Source organism: Heterodontus francisci, chromosome 8 (assembly GCF_036365525.1).
Source record: "Heterodontus francisci isolate sHetFra1 chromosome 8, sHetFra1.hap1, whole genome shotgun sequence".
NCBI lineage: Eukaryota > Metazoa > Chordata > Chondrichthyes > Heterodontiformes > Heterodontidae > Heterodontus > Heterodontus francisci.
In genome coordinates, this window is record NC_090378.1 from 25,190,514 (window position 1) to 25,210,012 (window position 19,499).

The 19,499-nt window shown below is 41.4% G+C and overlaps 1 protein-coding gene across 1 annotated transcript in view; it reads left to right on the plus strand.

Moving 5' to 3' along the window:
* abcd3a (ATP-binding cassette, sub-family D (ALD), member 3a) overlaps positions 1–19,499 on the plus strand; it is a 101,994-nt gene that overhangs the window by 51,763 nt on the left and 30,732 nt on the right. The window contains exons 7-13 of the mRNA XM_068036827.1: positions 1,872–1,995; positions 3,478–3,534; positions 3,890–4,032; positions 5,070–5,139; positions 7,299–7,368; positions 10,813–10,910; positions 11,072–11,163. Coding sequence (XP_067892928.1) covers positions 1,872–1,995; positions 3,478–3,534; positions 3,890–4,032; positions 5,070–5,139; positions 7,299–7,368; positions 10,813–10,910; positions 11,072–11,163 — 654 coding nt within the window. The remainder of the gene's footprint in view (positions 1–1,871; positions 1,996–3,477; positions 3,535–3,889; positions 4,033–5,069; positions 5,140–7,298; positions 7,369–10,812; positions 10,911–11,071; positions 11,164–19,499) is intronic.

Below are 19,499 nucleotides of genomic sequence, written 5' to 3' on the forward strand. Positions count from 1 at the left end.
TGGAGGTCCTGCTGCAGGGATTACACTGAAGTAAGATGGCCTTTTTATGGGCTGAAGGCCACTCTGTTGCAAGCAGCTGATGGAAAAGAAGTCACTGACCTAGTAACTGCTGTCACCCATCTTCCCAGTACTTGGCTGCGAATGAGGTGCTGGTATCAGGAGCTCGATGAAGGCTATTTTGTAATGTGTTGCCAAAAACTGCAGATAGTACTCTCAACTGTGGCTCAAATATTACCTTGTATAAATTTATCAATAACTCATTGCTGTTGCACAGTATGCCCTGGTTATAAAACTTAAAACTTCATTGGCCTTTTATGGCTAAGCCTATTTACGCTCACACTTTAATTAAATAACTTGCAGACTCGGGTTCATTCTATTTAGTGTTTTCCCATTGAATTTAAACTCCCATTCCTTATTTTTTCTTGCAAAATCCAATTTAAGTTCATCCGCATTAAATTTTATCTCTAACCCATTTATATCCTTCTACAGACCTCTTTTACAGACCTCCTTTGGTGTTTGCCAAACCTACTTTTGTGTTGTCACCAAATGTTTGATTATATGCATTCTTTTGAAATCAGTGACATGTTTAAAGGACTGAAGACTAAAAAATCAGGCAAGCCAAATAGTGCACATCCTAGTCTACTGCTGGAGACTAGGGAGGAAATTTATGGGGCACTGGCTACAGTATTGACTTGATTCATTGGGCATGGAAATAATTCCAGAGATTGGAAGCTAGCAAATGTTCCTGTATTTAAAATTGGGAACAAATCTTCTGCAGCTAACTGCAGAGCAGGTTATCCTTGCATCAGTGCAGTGTAAAATAATGAAAATTATACTAAGGTGTAAGGTGGATGAGTACCAATCTCAGCTCTCCTTGGAGCTATTTTTTTTTATTTTTATGTGCACAATTATGTGCCCTGCACACAACTGGCACCAACTTCCAATTCTCTTCCAGTTCCTGCTTTGATCGGCAGGAACTTGAGTCAAAGCACTAGAATCACATTTTACATATTAAGATACATTGTGGAATTGATTTCTACATTTAAAATAATATTGAACACTCTTTGCAAGAATGTAATATATGGAAGTGAGGTATTTGATATTAAACCTTAGATTGAAGAGTGGAGAATTGAGCTCTAAAATCATTAAAGTGGGCTTACCACCACATTTTCGCTATGTTCTTGCACCCCCCCACCCCCTCCCCATTTACACTTGCCTGAGTTCAGAAATGGGAATGGCACCCGGGGGGGGTGGGGGGGCGTGGGGGGGAAACGAATTTATAAGATAGTGCCACATCCCAGTGATATCATTGGGACGTGCATACCATTTTTAAGTAAAATTCACCAACCCACAAGTATAAGCTGGCAACAGCATTGATCTTGGCCACTGGAAGCCTAGTTAAGTGAATTCAATTTTTTTTCCAACAGATTTATTGTGGGCCAGGACGAGCACGAGTTGGTCCTTGGCAGCAGCTACCAATTTAAACTCCTGCCTGCCAGTGATGATGCCATCGCACTGGCTCAGGCAAAGTCTGTATCGAGGCTTTTTAGTGAGACCCCAGAGTTAAAATGTCACTGGCCTTGAACTCCGGAGGGTCAGAGAGTTTGCTGCCTGCTTCACCTCCCAATTCCCCCTACCTCCACCCCTGAGTAAATTTTAGCCCAATTGTTTTGTTCAGATTCATATCTTTGATTCTATTTACATTTGCCACTCACTTATAAAGAAACCAGTCGAGTCCAAAAGTCTGTTGTGCAGTTTATTTAATTGACAAAATTTAATCAACTACTAGAAACTACAGTATTAAGCCAATTTTATTTATTAATATTTACATGAAATTTTTCACTTAAATGGATATGATTTTGTTTTGACAGAAGTTATACATATTATAAGATGGGTAATCTTGACAACAGAATAGCAAATGCAGACCAGCTTTTAACACAAGATGTGGAGAAGTTCTGCAACAGTGTAGTGGACTTGTATTCAAACCTCAGCAAGGTGAGTAATGCACATCACTTCCTTTATCCTCCTCTAGGAGTTACCACAAATTACAAACTTAAAATGAGATGATTCTATTACATAATCCTATTACATGGACTTTTCCAATGTTCTTGTGATTGGTATCCTACCTTGCACCCTCTGTAAACTTGACCTCATCCGAAACTCTATTGCCCAAATCCTGACTTGCACTGTCCTGTTTACTTTAGCACCTTTGTGCTCACAGATCAACAAAAATAGTAGCTACGAATGTTATTTTCTTCTTTTAATAAAGGGGAGGAGCTTCAAACAGAAAATACTCCCCTCTAGACATTCTTTGTCATTTAAACAATAATCTTGACTGTTAGTGTATATTTTATGTAGGAGTTTCCTATATGAAGTATACACTAAGATCTCACAGCACTAAAATGGCCCTAACCAAGGTTACAATTGTCCTCCTGTGCTGCTTTATCCCTCCTCGACCTCCGTGCAGCCTTTGGCATGACCCTCCTTCAACACCTTTCTTCCATTGTGCACCTCAACGAGACTGCCGTCGTTTAGCTCAGTTTTTACCTATCTGATCATAGAATTTCTCCAGCAATGTCTTCTCTTCCTGTCCCCATACGGTTACCTCTGGTGTCCCCAGGGATCTGTATTCTCTCATCTACATGCTGCTTCTTGGCAATATATGCAGACATGGGGTCAGCTTTTACGAGTGTGCTGACGACCTCCAGGTCTGCCTCACCACCCCCCCCTTGACTTCTGCACTGCCGTTGTGTTGTCAGACTGATCTGTGTAATATCCAATCTTGGACAAGCTCCAGTTTCCTCTGGTTAAACATTACTGGCACCAATCCCAGGAGCCATACTTTTTGTCGTCTGCTACTAAATCCATACCCATGCCACTTATTCTATCTCTGTATCAGCAGCTGTCTTGGACTGAGCATGACTGTTGGCAATCTCATCTTCCTGACGTTCTGAGCCCATATCCTTTTCAACACAAGAAATGCCTATATAAGTGCAAGACTCTATCTCCATAATGTTGCCCATCTCCGTTGCTACCCCAGCCCATGTACTGCCAAAACCTTTTTTGACATCTCCAGATTTGACGATTCTAATACTTTCCATCCTCCCTAATCATCTGCTCATCCAAATTTCTGCTGCCCATATGTTGTTTTATAATCTCCATTGCATAAGTTTCTGAATTTATTCCAGAAATTGCAGATTATTTTATTATTTTCTCTAGATTTTTAAGAAAAAAAACTGATCCACAAATAATGCTCTATTCTGAAGAAGCATCTACATACAAAACATAAACTTGCTTGTTCTATTCACGGGCATTGACTGGTCTTTTTTTTGAAAGATCTTCTGTTTTTGGTTTAGATTTCCAGCATTGCAATATATACACATTTTATAAGTAATATTGTGATTTTAATGTTGATTCACTGTACTCTTTTCACATCACTTCATAAGCTAATTTATGACTTGTGTTTTTCTTTTTCAGCCCCTTTTGGACATCTTTCTGTATATATTTAAATTAACAAGTGCAATAGGTGCTCAGGTGAGTTGTAAATAAATTAGTGAGCTAATTTTAACTGATAAGGTACGAACGAGATTCTTTTAACTTTGAAAATACATGAGAGAAGTTTTCTGCTAACAATTCTTTCTGGTGGCATAATTATGAAGACGTCCGACCAAAAGATTTCCTTGGTATATAATACTCTCTGAATTAACTAAAAATGATAAAATACTTTGGATTTTAATGAAATATTAATGCAGCTAGTTGGATAATTTGTTTTGGTTGTAAATCTTTGCTCCTTTTGTTATATGTGTATTTTGAGAATATGTCATATTGATACTGCAAAAATGGAAAAGTGTATATATATTTTTAATATCAATTACTGCGTTCTCTTTAGGGCCCTGCAAGCATGATGGCTTACCTGATTGTTTCAGGTCTGTTTCTGACTCGACTTAGAAGACCAATTGGTAAAATGACAGTGTCGGAACAAAGATATGAAGGCGAATACAGATACGTCAACTCACGTCTTATTACAAATAGGTGAGAAAGCATTTGGTAAAATCAGTGGTTTTATAAAATGCAAAAAAAAACCTTCTAATTGTAATCAATGGAACTGTTGCATTGGAACTTTTCAGTGGAAGGATGTGTGATGTTTCTCAACAACCTCCTGCTTCCCCCCACCATCCCTCCCCTATTTTCAGTTTTCCCCAACTGTAAAAGGTTTGCAGTTTATGTGAGTAGCCTGTGTTGGCTTGCTATTTTATCATTTAAAGTTTTAGCTATGCCTTTTTAATGACATATCTGAAATCCGGGTAGTCTGGGGCCACGCCTACACTCTTCGGCTTTCTGTGGGACAGCCTCTTAGTGACTAATATAGTGCTTGATTGAAGTGTGAAAATGCTTAAAGCTAAATATAAAGGATCTGATATTTGTGGAAAAGGCATGGTGGAAACTGAAATCGACCAAAGAACTCTGAGGCCATGAACATGAAGGTCCTACTGAACTTAACAGCAGGACCTCATCATTTTCCTTCCTTTGTTTCCTGCCTGCCAGCCAGCCAAATTGACAACCTGGCCAGTGTCTTGGGGAGTGGGGAAGTTGGTGATCACAGCAGGGGAGGAAATAGTTCAGTAGGTTGAGGAGAGGCTGAAGGTTTCCTTGAAGGGCTGGAGGAGCATACCTGCTACTCCCAGCCCACAAGCAATGATGAAAAAGGTACTTGTCTTGTGGAGCTAACAGTTCCCACTTCCCTTTCACTGCTGAGTTTCCTGACCTTGGGAAACCTGCACAGCAACTGTAAAATTTAAATCAGACTCCCAATTGCACTGTGGGAGCCTGATTTTAAATATGTTAATGAAGTGCTCCACTTCTCCAGGGCATGACACTCACACACAGAACCTGCTGCTGTAAAAATGAAAACGGGTGCATATGCAGCAAGTTGTGATCGTGTTTCCCATTTTTGTTTCATTTTTAACCTTCTCCTGTCCTCCCTGAAAGGGGGGAATTAATGGCAAGGCCAAAGCGTAAGGTTACAAATAAAGAACCAGAATAAACTATTGGTACTTGTGTTCTTACAGTGAAGAAATTGCCTTTTACAATGGGAACATTAGAGAGAAACAGACTATACATACTACATTTAAAAGGCTGGTAAGCAATCCTCCTTCATTCTGTGCAAATCTTTGGTAAAATTGTGATTCAATAGTTCATGAAGTTAGTTTTAGACTTGCATATGGTGGTAAGTCATGAGATGAGAGAATTCTAAATATCATGACCAACTCTGATAAAATTAAATGAAAAATCAGACCTTTTAGAGATTACTGTATTTATAATTACATGCTGAAATAGCAGGTATGTTCTATGGTAGTGTAGTGGTAATGTCACTGGACTAGTAATCCAGAAGCCCAGGCTAATGCCCTGGGGACACTGGTTCAAATCCCACCACAGCAGCTGTTTGGAATTTAAATTCAATTAATTAATAAATTCAATTCAATTCAATTTTTGTTATAAAAACCCATCTTGTTTATTAATGTCCTTTTGGGAAGGAAATCTGCTGTCCTTACCTGGTCTGGCCGACATGTGTCTCCAGACCCACAGCAATGTGATTGACTCTTAAACTATTGTCTGAAATGGCCTATCAAGCCATTCAGTTCAAGGGCCATTAGGGATGGGCAACAAATGCTGTCCAGCCAGCGATGCCCACATCCCATGAAAGAATGTTAAAAAAGATTGGGCAGTAATTTGATATTGTTCTACTTCTCATTAAAATAAATACCAAACCCAGTTATATACCACTATAAAAACAAGAAATACTGGAACCACTCAGCAGGTCTGGCAGCAGCTGTGGAAAGAGAAGCAGAGTTAACGTTTCGGGTCAGTGACTCTGCTTTTTATTTCAGATTTCCAGCCTCCGCAGTATTTTGCTTTTATTATATACCACTATAGTCTGATGTCACTTTCTAGTGATTCTCTTATGTTTCATATCATTTTATATTTCACAGTTGTTGAGATAAAGGTTTATAGTGAGCCATTCTATGTTCTCAGTTAAATGTTGTCCTTCTCTATTAAGTAATTTAGTCCATAACAACCTCCTCATAACCATGGAAGCGTGCAACACAGAAGGAGGCATTCAGCCCATCATGTTTTAGTTGGCTTTTTGCTATTGTAGTCGAAAACTAATCCCACTGTTCTGCCCACTCGCAATAACCCTATATCTTCTGCTTCAAATATTCATCTACTTTTCATTTTAAGAGATGTAGTGGTCTCTGTCTCAACCATTTCTTGTGGCAAAGCAGCTATGCTTTAATAACTCTATAAGAAATTTCACTTGACCCCTCTGTCCAGTGGCCATTTGAACTTGATGACCCATCATTATTGACTCTCCAGCCAAAGAAAATATTTATTATATCCTTATTCACACGATCATGATTTTAAATGTTTATATTAAACCTTCTCAGCTTTCTCTCCTCCAGTGGGAATAGTTTCAGTATTTCATTTCTCTCATTTTATACAAGTTTCTCATCCCTATTTATCATCCTGAATGTTTTTAATAGTTAAAATGATAAGAAAAAAAATGTAGGCTTGGGGAAAACATTTCTAAGTTTAGTTCTTTAACAGTTATTTTTGAAATTATCTGAAATATGAACTGGGCTATACATCATAAATCTGTATGCCCTTGCCTGTGTTAATTGTGGCAATACTTCCTTTTGAGTAAAAAAAGTACATATTAAGTGATATGCAACTACTTGGGTACTGGCATCAATAATTTATACAGCTATTACCTGTTCTAAATAACCGTTATATTTTTGATACCGATGCTGCATGTGTAACACGTTATTACTATAATGCTAAGCTTGAGAGTTAGGCAGTATGTGTGAGAATTATTTTGGTGGTATAGCACATTCTGTGTGATTTGTACTTAATACAACATAATTTTGTGATTTCATAGAATGGCTAGTAACCCATTTATTCAATATAAACTCATTTTTTCCGACACATATACATTATTCACACTGAGTGGCATTCGCGTTGTATGTGTTCTTTTTTGTGTTTATATACCACAGTAGTTATACTTTAATTTGCAAGGCCAATCCAAGATATGTCTGTTTTAAGTGTAGTCATCTAGACACTAGCCCATTTGCATGAGTTTCTAGCAGGTTTCACACTGTTGTAATTACTTTTAACCCATCTCATTTTATTTGCAAGTTTGATTATCTGTATTTTATCATCTGTGCTAACTTATCACTGGGATCTCGTTGCATCTTTTAATTTTATTAATACAGCAAATTTTATATATTTTTTCTCATTAGGTGGATCACCTGCACAATTTCATTGTTTTCCGCTTCACTATGGGATTTGTGGACAGTATAATTGCCAAATGTAAGTATATACACTGTCAAAAAATTGTCTTATTTTAATATAATCACCATTCTACAGGTGCAGAAAAGCACGCTTATCAAAATTTAAAACGTCTTGTACTTTATTAACTTTCAATTATTGTGCCAATGTGCTTTGAGGGCTATGTCGGAATTTTTGTTCAAAGACATTTAAGAACATAAAGTCAAGGATGAGAAAAGTCAGGGTCGACCCTCTGGTATACAATTCACCTATCCAGTATTAAATTGCATCTCAAGCTCCCCTAGTATCTTTGCTCCACTACCTTAGCTGGCAGAACATTCCAAATACTTCTTGCCCTTTTGAGTAAAGATTTCTAAGGTTTGTTTTAAATTTACTTTTCATTCATTTAAAATTAGATCCACTTATTCAGCTAGTCCTCTTTTCATTGGAACTGCCTGCTGGCACACATTCAGAAAGTCTTGCCAAGTGATCAACCTGCCATTATACCAGGAAATCGTATTATTCTGTATTGATTTATACTGTAGAGGTAGACTTAATGGATCCCAATCTAAAATCTGTTTTGTGAATAAATTAGTTGGAATGCAGTAGGCACTCAGTTTATTTTGATTATGTTGTTTACACCTTATGTTTGTGGTTCTACTTCTCTAGCCAACGCAAGTAATCCAGAACTAGGAAATCACTGAATGGCAAACCAATGTACACAAACTGCCATGTTAAATGAACACTATACAGTATGCTGTTGCATAATGAACAGAAATAATCAAGGGCCTCAGACACATCCCAGAAGTTGCACCTGAAATTGTGTCCAAAGCGGTGTTCATTTTGCTGATGTCAAATTACACCTTAGTTTCCTCCTAATCTTATCAGAATCCGTTTGCAAAGTTGAATTGCCATTATTGGCTTCTCTTCCCATTTCCACACAGTTATCCCTGGTATCCCCCAAGGATCTAATCTTGGCTCCCTCCTATTTCGCATCTACATGCTGCCTCTTGGCAACATCATCCGAAATATAACATCAGTTTCCACTTGTACGCTGATGCCACCCAGCTTTACCTCACTATCACCTGTCTCGGCCCCTGCACTGTCTCTAAATTGTCAGATGCTTATCTGACATTCAGTACTGGATGAGCAGAAATTCCCTCCAATTAAATATTGGGAAGACTGAAGCCATTGTCTTCGCTCTCTGTCAAAAACTCCACTCCCTCGCCACTGACACCATCCCTCTCCGTGGCAACTGTCTGAGGCTGAACCAGACTGTTTGCAACCTTGGTATTATGTTTGGCTCCAAGATGATCTATCAACCAAATATCTTCACCGTCACTCAGACTGCCTATTTTCACCTCTGTAACATAACTCGTTTCTGCCTCTGCCTCAGCACTTCTATTCCTGAAATCCTCTTTAATGCCTTTGTCACCACCAGACTTGAATATTCTAATACATTCCTGTCCAGCTCCCACATTCTACCCTCCATAAACTTGAGGTAATCGAAAACTCTGCTACCCGTGTCCTAACTCGCACCAAATGCCATTCACTCATCACCCCTGTACTCTCTGACCTACGCTGGCACCCAGTTAAGCAATGCCTCAATTTTAACATTCTCATCCTCGTTTTCAAATCCCTCCATGACCTGGCCCCTCCCTATCTCTGTAATTTGCCCCAGCCCTACAACCCTCTGAGGTATCTGCTCCGCTAATTCTGGCTTCTTGAGCAACCCCAGTTTAAATTGCTCCACCATTGGTGGTTGTATATTCAGCTGTCCAGGCCCTAAGCTCTTGTATTCCCTTCCTAAACCTCTCTGCCTCTCTAACTCACTTTCCTCCTTTATGACATTCCTTAAAACCTAACTCTTTTACCAAGCTTTTGACCATCTGCCCCATTCTGTCTTTATGTGGCTTGGTGTCATATTTAGCTTTATAGTGCCTCTATGTAGTTTTGGGACATTTTGCTATGCTAAAGGCAGTATATAAATGCAAGTTGTTTCGAACAGCACAATTGGAGGATACTCCTATCCGAGAGTTGGGGACATGGTTAATTTTGTAAGCAAAGATTTGTTTGGACAGAGAACTTGATAGACATAAGAGACCAAAGAAACTTGAGTGTATTGTCATTACGTGTGCAGCTCACTTAAAATTTAAATTTAAAATATAATCTAATTGACGTCAATGGCCAGGACAAGATCTCATTTCCTGTTACTTTTTAAAAACTGTTTTACTTTTTTAAATTTCCTATCACTGTCAGAAGAGATCAAGATCTTATTGCAATGAAGTTGAGAAAGGATATTAATGTAATTTCTGAAGTTTTGTTGCAGGCTTTCCAGAGAACAACTCTATATACAGTACATATATAAAGAAATGCTCAGATAAAAAGGGAGGTGTAGCTTTAAACAGTTCAGGGGTACAGATGATGCCCTAACCCAACACCGAGCTTGATCAAGAAATATTATTTGATCTGTGGCACTGTTTTAAAGTCAACTCCTTGCCTTCAATTTCGTATTTGTCCTTTTTTTGTTTCCTTTAAGCACTGGATGTAACCAGTAGAAAAGACATGTAAAGATGCAAGTTTTACACATTTGAAATATTGTTGGATTTTCTTCTATTGAAATATTTGGTTGGCAAAAATTTTTGTATTTGCTAACATTGATGCATTGACTAGATTTTCGACAACGGTTTGTTTTTAAATGAAATGTGAGGTGATGCGTTTTGGCAGAAGGGGTAGGGTAAGGCAATATAGATTTAATGGCGCAGTTCTAAGCAATGTGCAGGAACAAAGGGAGCTTGGGGTGCATGTGCATTGATCTTTGAAGGTGGCAGGACATATTGAGAGAGTAGTTAGTTGGGCTTCATAAATAGAAGCATTGAGTCCAAAAGCATGGAGGTTATGGTGAAAATTTATAAAGCTGTTGTTAGGTCCGAAATAGAGTATTGCATCCAGTTCTGGTCCCAACACCTTAGGATGGATGTGAGGGTGCAGAGGAGATTTACCAGAATGGTTCCAGGGATCGGGGATTTTGGTTGCAAAGTTAGGTTGGAAAAGCTGGGGTTGTTCTTCCTGAAGCAAAGGAGATTGAGGGGACATTTGATAGAGGTGTACAAGATTGTGACAGGCTTAGATAAGTTAGACAAGGAAAAACTGTTCCCAATAAGTGATAGTACAAGGACTAGGGGACACAGATTGAAGGTTTTGGGCAAGAAATGCAGAGGAAATGTGAGGAAGAACTTTTTTTACACAGTGAGTGGTAATGACCTGGAACTCGCGACCCGTGAGGGGAATGGAAGCATAGACGATCAATAATTTCAAAAGGAAATTGGATGGGCACTTGAGGAAAGAGGCTTGCAGGGCTGCGGGAATGGAGTGGGGGAGTGAGACTGAGGTGGATTGCTCGACAGAGAGCAGGCATGGACTCGATGGGCCGAACAGTCTCCTTCTATGCCGTAAAATGACTCTATGACTTTAAATTTATTACAGATCTTGCTACTGTTGTTGGTTATCTGGTAGTAAGCCGACCTTTCTTGAATCTCGCTCATCCTCGCCATCTGAAAAGTAGCCACTCTGAACTGCTGGAGGTAAGTGTTGATTAGGGTTTCACTGCTGCATATAAATATCAAAAGGGGCAGTTTATTGCTTGCAAGTACCAAAAAAGTCTGGTATTGTTCATTTCAATGTGGTTAAGAATAAAACTCAATTTATTCTTTAAAAACTGATTCGACTTTGCTTTCTTTCTTAGGACTACTATCAAAGTGGTCGTATGTTACTGAGAATGTCTCAGGCACTTGGAAGAATAGTGCTGGCTGGTCGCGAGATGACAAGATTGGCTGGGTAAGATCAGTGTACCAAACTAGATTTATAGTTCTTACTCTCGGTCTTTTCCATTAGTTTCCTGTCCATTCAAAATTGAAGTTGGTGCAAGATTGCTTTATGTTTTCGGAGAAAACTTATACGATAGACTGAGGACATATTCTATCCAGTGATATCTTAACACACAAATGTAAAGGAAAATTTATTGTGCATTGTGAATAGGAGTAGGCCAATCAGTCCTTTGAGACTGTTCCTGCCATTCATTCAGATCATGGCTGATCTGTACCTCGACTCCATTTACCACCTTTGTGCCTCAGTGCCCTTACCAAAACATATGTCAATCTCAGTCTTGAAAATTTCAATTAACTCAATATCCACAGGCTTTTGGGGGAGAGAATTCCAGATTGCAGTGAATGTCTTTACTAATTCTGTCCTAAATTGCCTAGCTCTAATTTAAGATTATGTCCCCTAGTTCTAGATACCCCATCAGAGCAAATGGTTTGTCTGGTATCTACCCTATTAAATCCTTTTATAATTTTAAGCACCTCAATTGGGTCACCCTTCAATCTTCTACACTCAAGGATTCCAAGTTTGTGCAACCTCTCATCATAATTTAATCCTTTAAATTCAGTATCATTCTGGTGAATCTGTGCTGTAGCCTCTCCCAATCTGCTATTTTCTTCCAGAGCTATGGTGGCCAAATCTGAACACATTATTCGAGATAAGATCTGATCAGGGCTCTGTACAACTTGAGCATAATTTCCTTCCCTTTGTATTCCAGTCCTCTTGAAATAAAGTGTAACATTCCATTAGCCTTTTTCATTACATTTTGTACGTGTGCACAAGATTTTAGTGATTTGTGTACATAGACACCCAAATCTCTTAGCACTCCACAGTTCCTAGTCTCTTGCATTTGAGAAATTATTCCTATTTGGATCCATAGTAGATAACCTCACACTTACACCCCGCCACCCCTGACACATAGAACTGCACCTGACACAGTTTTATTTATTTAGAGATACAGCACTGAAACAGGCCCTTCGGCCCACCGAGTCTGTGCGACCAACAACCACCCATTTATACTAACCCTGCAGTAATCCCATATTCCCTACCACCTACCTACACTAGGGGCTATTTACAATGGCCAATTTACCGATCAACCCGCAAGTCTTTGGCTGTGGGAGGAAACCGGAGCACCCGGCGAAAACCCACGCGGTCACACGGAGAACTTGCAAACTCCGCACAGGCAGTACCCAGAATTGAACCCAGGTCCCTGGAGCTGTGAGGCTGCGGTGCTAATCACTGTGCCGACCACTTACTCAATTTGTTTGTGTCACAGTTCGTAGACGACACGAAAATTGGTGGCGTCGTAAATAGTGAGGACGAAAGCCTTAGACTACAGGATGATACGGATGGGCTGATAAGATGGGCGGAGCAGTGGCACATGGAGTTTAATCCTGAGAAGTGTGAGGTGATGCACTTTGGGAGGTCTAACAAGGCAATGGAATATACAGCGGATGGAAAGAGTACAGAGGGACCTTGGGGTGCTTGTCCATAGATCACTGAAGGCATCAGCACAGGTAGATAAGGTGGTCAGGAAGGCATACAGGATACTTGCCTTTATTAGCCGAGACATAGAATATAAGAGCAGGGAGGTTATGATGGAGCTGTATAAAACGCTGGTTAGGCCACAGCTGGAGTACTGTGTACAGTTCTGGTCGCCACACTATCGCAAGGATGTGATTACAATGGAGAGGGTGCAGATTCACCAGGATGTTGCCTGGGCTGGAGCATTTCAGCTGTAAAGACAGACTGGATAGGCTGGGTTGTTTTCCTTGGAGCGGAGAAGGCTGAGGGGGGACCTAATTGAAGTATACAAAATTATGAGGGGCATTGATAGGATAGATAGGAAGAAACCTTTTCCTTTAGCGGAGAGGTCAGTAACTAGGGGACATAGATTTAAGGAAATGGGCAGGAGGTTTAGAGGGGAGTTGAGGAAGAATTTTTTCACCCAGAGGGTGTTTGGAATCTGGAACACACTGTCTGAAGGGCTGGTAGAGGCAGGACCACTCACAACATTTAAGAAGTATTTAGATGAGCACTTGAAACGCCATAACATACAAGGCTATGGGCCAAGTGGGGGGGAAATGGGATTAGTTAGGACGGGTGCTTGATGGTTGGTGCAGGCGCGTTTGGCTGTAGGGCCTGTTTCTGTGCTGTAAAGCAGGACAAGTCCAACCCGGTCAATTACCGCCCCATCAACCTACTCTCAATCATCAGTAAAGTGATGGAAGGTGTCATCAACAGTGCCATCAATCGGCACTTGCTTAGCAATAATCTGCTCAGTGACGCTCAGTTTGGGTTTCGCAAGGGCCACTCAGCTCCTGACCTCATCACAGCCTTGGTTCAAACATGGACAAAAGAGCTGAACTCAAGAGGTGAGGTGAGAATGACAACCCTTGACATCAAGGCAGCATTTGACCGAGTATGGCATCAAGGGGCCCTAGCAAAACTGAGGTCAATAGAGTTCAGGGGGAAAACCCTCCGTTGGCTGGAGTCATACCTAGTGCAAAGGAAGATAGTTGTGGTTGTTCGAGGTCAATCATCTGAGCTCCAGGATATCACCTGCAGGAGTTCCTCAGGGTAGTGTCCTAGGCCCAACCATCTTCAGCTGCTTCATCAATGACCTTCCTTCAATCATAAGGTCAGAAGTGGGGATGTTCGCTGATGATTGCACAGTGTTCAGCACCATTCGTGACTCCTCAAATACTGAAGCGGTCTGTGTAGAAATGCAGCAAGACCTGGACAATATCCAGGCTTGGGCTGATATGGCAAGTAACATTCGCGCCACACAAGTGCCAAGCAATGACCATCTCCAACAAGAGAGAATCTAACCATCTCCCCTTGACATTCAACAGCATTACCATCGCTGAATCCCCCACTATCAACATCCTAGGGGCTACCATTGACCAGAAACTGAACTGGAGTAGCCATATAAATACCGTGGCTACAAGAGCAGGTCAGAGGCTAGGAATCCTGAGGCGAGTAACTCACCTCCTGACTCCCCAAATCCTGTCCACCATCTACAATGCACAAGTCAGGAGTGTGATGGAATACTCTCCACTTGTCTGGATGGGTGCAGCTCCAACAACACTCAAGAAGCTTGACACTATCCAGGACAAAGCAGCCCGCTTAATTGGCACACCATCTACAAACATTCACTCCCTCCACCACCGATGCACAGTAGCAGCAGTGTGTACCATCTACAAGATGCACTGCAGCAGTGCACCAAGGCTTCTTAGACAGCACCTTCCAAACCCGCGACCTCTGCCAACTAGAAGGACAAGAGCAGCAAATGCATGGGAACACCACCACCTGCAAGTTCCCATCCAAGTCACACACCATCCTGACTTGGAACTATATCGCCGTTCCTTCACTGTCGCTGGGTCAAAATCCTGGAACTCCCTTCCGAACAGCACTGTGGGTCTACCTACCCCAAATGGACTGCAGCGGTTCAAGAAGGCAGCTCACCACCACCTTCTCAAGGGCAATTAGGGATGGGCAATAAATGCTGGCATAGCCAGTGACGCCCACATCCCATGAATGAATAAAAAAAAACTCTATGACTCGAGAACATACGAATTAGGAGCAGGAGTATGCCACTCGGCCCTTCGAGCCTGCTCCGCCATTCAATGAGTTCATGGCTGAACTGATTACTCCACATTTCCACCTGCCCCCGAAAACCTTCTACCCTGTTGCTTATCAAGAATCTATCTACCTCTGCCTTAAAAATATTCAAAGACTCTGCTTCCACCGCCTTTTGAGGAAGAGAATTTCAAAGACTCGCGACCCTCAGAGAAAAAATTTCTCCTCATCTCTGTCTTAAATGGGCAACCCCTTATTTATAAACAGTGACCCTTAGTTCTAGATTCTCCCACAAGGGGAAACATCCTTTCCACATCAGAATCTTATATGTTTCAATCAAGTCGCCTCTTACTCTTCTAAACTCCAGCGGATACAAGCCTACGCTGTCCAACCTTTCCTCGTAAGATAGCCCACCCATTTCAGGTATTAGTCTAGTAAACTTTCTCTGTACTGCCTCCAACACATTTACATCCTTCCTTAAGTAAGGAGACCAGTACTGGACACATTACTCCAGATGTGGTCTCACCAATGCCCTGTATAGCTGAAGCATAACCTCCCCACTTTTGTATTCAATTCCCCTCGCGGTAAATGATAACATTCTATTAGCTTTCCTAATTACGTGCTGTACCTGCATACTAACCTTTTGCGATTCATGCACTAGGACACCCAGATCCCTCTGCATCTCAGAGCTCTGCAATCTCTCACCATTTAGATAATATGCTTCTTTTTTATTCTTCCTGCCAAAGTGGACAATTTCCCACTTTCCCACATTATACTCTATTTACCAGGTCTTTGCCCAGTTACTTAACCTATCTATATCCCTTTGTGGCCTCCTTATGTCCTCTTCACAGGTGACTTTCCTACCTATCTTTGTGTCATCAGAAAATTTAGCGACCATACCTTCGGTCCCTTCATCTAAGTCATTTATATAAATTGTAAAAAGTTGAGGCCCCTAAACAGATCCCTGTGGCACACCACTCATTACATCTTGCCAACCAGAAAATGACCCATTTATGCCTACTCTCTGTCTCCTGTTTGCTAGCCAATCTTCTATCCATGCCAATACGTTACCCCTTACACCATGAACTTTTATTTTCTGCAATAACCTTTGATGTGGCACTTTATCAAATGCCTTCTGGAAATCTAAGTACAATGCATCCACTGGTTCCCCTTTATCCACAACACATGTAACTCCCTCAAAGAACTTCAGTAAATTGGTTAAACATGATTTCCCTTTCACAAAACCATGTTGACTCTGCCTGATTGCATTGAATTTTTCTAAATGCTCTGCTATAACATCTTTAATAATAGCTTCTAACATTTTCCCTAAGACAGATGTTAAGCTAACTGTCCTGTAGTTTCCTGCTTTCTGTCTCCCCTTTTGAATAAAAGCATTACATTCGCTATTTTCCAATCTAAAGGAACCTTCCCTGAATCCAGGGAATTTTGGAAAATTAAAACTAACGCATCAACTATCTCACTAGCCACTTCTTTTAACACCCTAGGATGAAGTCTACCAGGACCCGGGGACTTGTCAACTCGCAGCTCCAACAACTTGTTCAGTACCACTTCCCTGGTGATTGTAATTTTCTTGAGTTTATCCCTCCCTTCCATTTCCTGACTTAGAACTAATACTGGGATGTTACTTCTATCCTCAATAGTGAAGACCGATGCAAAATATCTGTTCAATCCATCTGCCATCTCCTTATTATCCATTATTAATTCTGCAGACTCGCTTTTTATAGGGCCAACGCTCACTTTTTTAACTCTTTTTTTAAAAATATCTATAGGAACTCTTACTATCTGTCTTTATATTTCTAGCTAGCTTTCTCTTGTTCTCTAATTTTACCTTCCTTGTCAATCTTATAGTCATTTTTTGCTGTTTTTTATATTCTGTCCAGTCTTCTGACCTGCCTCCCATCTTTGTGCAATTATAGGCTTTTTCTTTAAGTTTGATTCTATCTTTAACTGTTTTAGTTAACCACGGATGGTGGGTCCCACCCTTGGAATTTTTCTTTCTCGTTGAAATGTATCTATTCTGTGTATTTTGAAATATCCCTTTAAATGTCTGCCACTGCATCTCTGTTGACCTATCCCTTAACCTGATTTGCCAGTTCACTTTAGCTAGCTTTGCTTTTATACCCTCATAATTGCCCTTATTTAAGTTTAAAATACTAGTCTTGGACCTACTCTTCTCTCCCTCAAACTGAATGTAAAATTCAATCATATTATGATCACTGCTACCTAGGGGCGCCTTAACTATGAGGTCATTAATTAATCCTATCTCATTGTACAATACCAGGTCTAGTATAGCCTGCTCTCTGGTTGGCTCCAGAACATATTGTTCCAAGAAATTATCCCAAAAACATTCTATGTACTCCTCATCCAGGCTACCTCTGCCCATCTGATTTTTCCAGTCTATATGTAAGTTAAAATCCCCCATAATTATCGCCGTACCTTTCTGACAAGCTGCCATTATTTCTTCCTTTATACCCCGTCCTACAACGTGGTTAATGTTAGGTGGCCTGTACACCACTCCCACAAGTGACTTCTTGCCGTTATGATTTCTCATCCCTACCCAAATTGCTTCTACATCCTGTTCTCCTGAACTTAGGTCATCCCTCTCTATTAGACTCATATCTTAGGCCTTCTTGTCTCGAGAGACAATGGGTAAGTGCCTAGAGGTGGTCAGTGGTTTGTGGAGCAGCGCCTGGAGTGGCTATAAAGGCCTATTCTAGAGTGACAGACTCTTCCACGGGCGCTGCAGATAAATTTGGTTGTCGGGGCTGTTACACAGTTGGCTCTCTCCTTGCACTTCTGTCTTTTTTCCTGCAAACTGCTAAGTCTCTTCAACTCGCCACTCTTTAGCCCCGCCTTTATGGCTGTTTGCCAGCTCTGGCGATCACTGGCAACAGACTCCCACGACTTGTGGTCAATGTCACAGGACTTTATGTTGCATTTGCAGACGTCTTTAAAGCGGAGTCATGGACGGCCGTTGGGTCTGATACCAGTGACGAGCTCGCTGTACAATGCGTCCTTGGGGATCCTGCCATCTTCCATGCGGCTCACATGGCCAAGCCATCTCAAACGCAGCTGGCTCAGTAGGGTGTATATGTTGGGGATGTTGGCCGCTTCGAAGACTTCTGCGTTGGAGATACGGCCCTGCCACCTGATGCCAAGGATTCTCCGGAGGCAGCAAAGATGCAATGACTTGAGACATCGCTCTTGGCGGACATACGTTGTCCAGGCCTCGCTGCTGCAGAGCAAGGTACTGAGGACACAGGCTTGTAACACTTGGACTTTTGTGTTCCGTGTCAGTGCGCCATTTTCCCACACCCTCTTGGCCAGTCTGAACATAGCAGCGGACGCCTTTCCCATGCACTTGTTGATTTCTGCATCGAGAGACAGGTTGCTGGTGATAGTTGAGCCGAAGTAGGTGAACTCTTGAACCACTTCCAGAGCGTGGTTGCCGATATTGATGGATGGAGCACTTCAGGAGACACGCCTCCCTGCGAGCGGATCTCTAAGAAAACAAGACTTCACCTTCTACTGGCAGGGTAGGGATCCTGAAGAACCAAGACAGCATGGAGTGGGCTTCGCCATCAGAAACTCTTTGCTCAGCATGATAGAACCCCCTTCAAATGGCTCGGAACGCATACTGTCCAACTGACTGCTCACCACCTCTGGCCCTGTACACCTACTCAGCATCTATGCTCCAACACTCTGCTCCTCACCTGAAGTTAAAGACCAGTTCTACAAGGAACTCCATAATATCATTAGTAGCATTCCTAATACCGAACATTTGTTCCTGCTGGGGGACTTTAACGCCAGGGTTGGGGCTGACCATGATTCATGGCCCTCCTGCCTTGGGCGCTATGGCATTGGAAGGATGAATGAGAATGGTCAGAGACCTTTGCATCACCAATTCGTTCTTTCACACTAAACCCTGTCACCAGGTTTCATGGAGACACCCAAGATCACATCGTTGGCACCAGCTAGACCTCATTGTCACAAGGCGAGCCGCCTTAAACAGTGTTCAAATCACACGCAGCTTTCACAGTGCGGTCTGTGACCCCGACCACCCCCTGGTGTACAGCAAAGTTAGATTCAAACCAAAGAAGCTACAGCACTCCAAGCAGAAGGGCCACCCGCGCATCAACACTAACAGAATTTCTTATCCATAACTGTTACATAAGTTTCTAAATTCACTTGAAAAAGCCCTTCAAAACACTCCTGCAGGGATGCAGGCCCACATCAGAGGCGCCATCCATGACTCAGCAATGATCACCTTTGCAAATGTGAGAAGCAGAGTGCAGACTGGTTTCAATCTCACTTTGAAGAGCTGGAACCTATTACACTAATACCATCATTAATTAATGGAGCTACGCCTCCATCTTTTCCTAGATCCCTGTCCTTCCTAAATGCCATGTACCCTTCAATATTCAGATCCCAATCTATGTCGTCCTGCAGCCATGTCTCTGTAATGGCTATCAGATCGTAATTATTTATTTCTATTTGCTCTCTCAGTTCATCTGTTTTGTTTCGAATGCTACGTGCATTCAGATACAGAGCCTTTAGTTGTATCCTTTTATTATTTTTGTAACCTCTAGCCTTATCTGTTGATTTACTCTTAGATTTGTGCACTCTGTCCCTTCCTTTCACAGTTTGTTTATCATTTCTGCACAGGAAGGGGGAAAGAGAGGAAGAGCAAT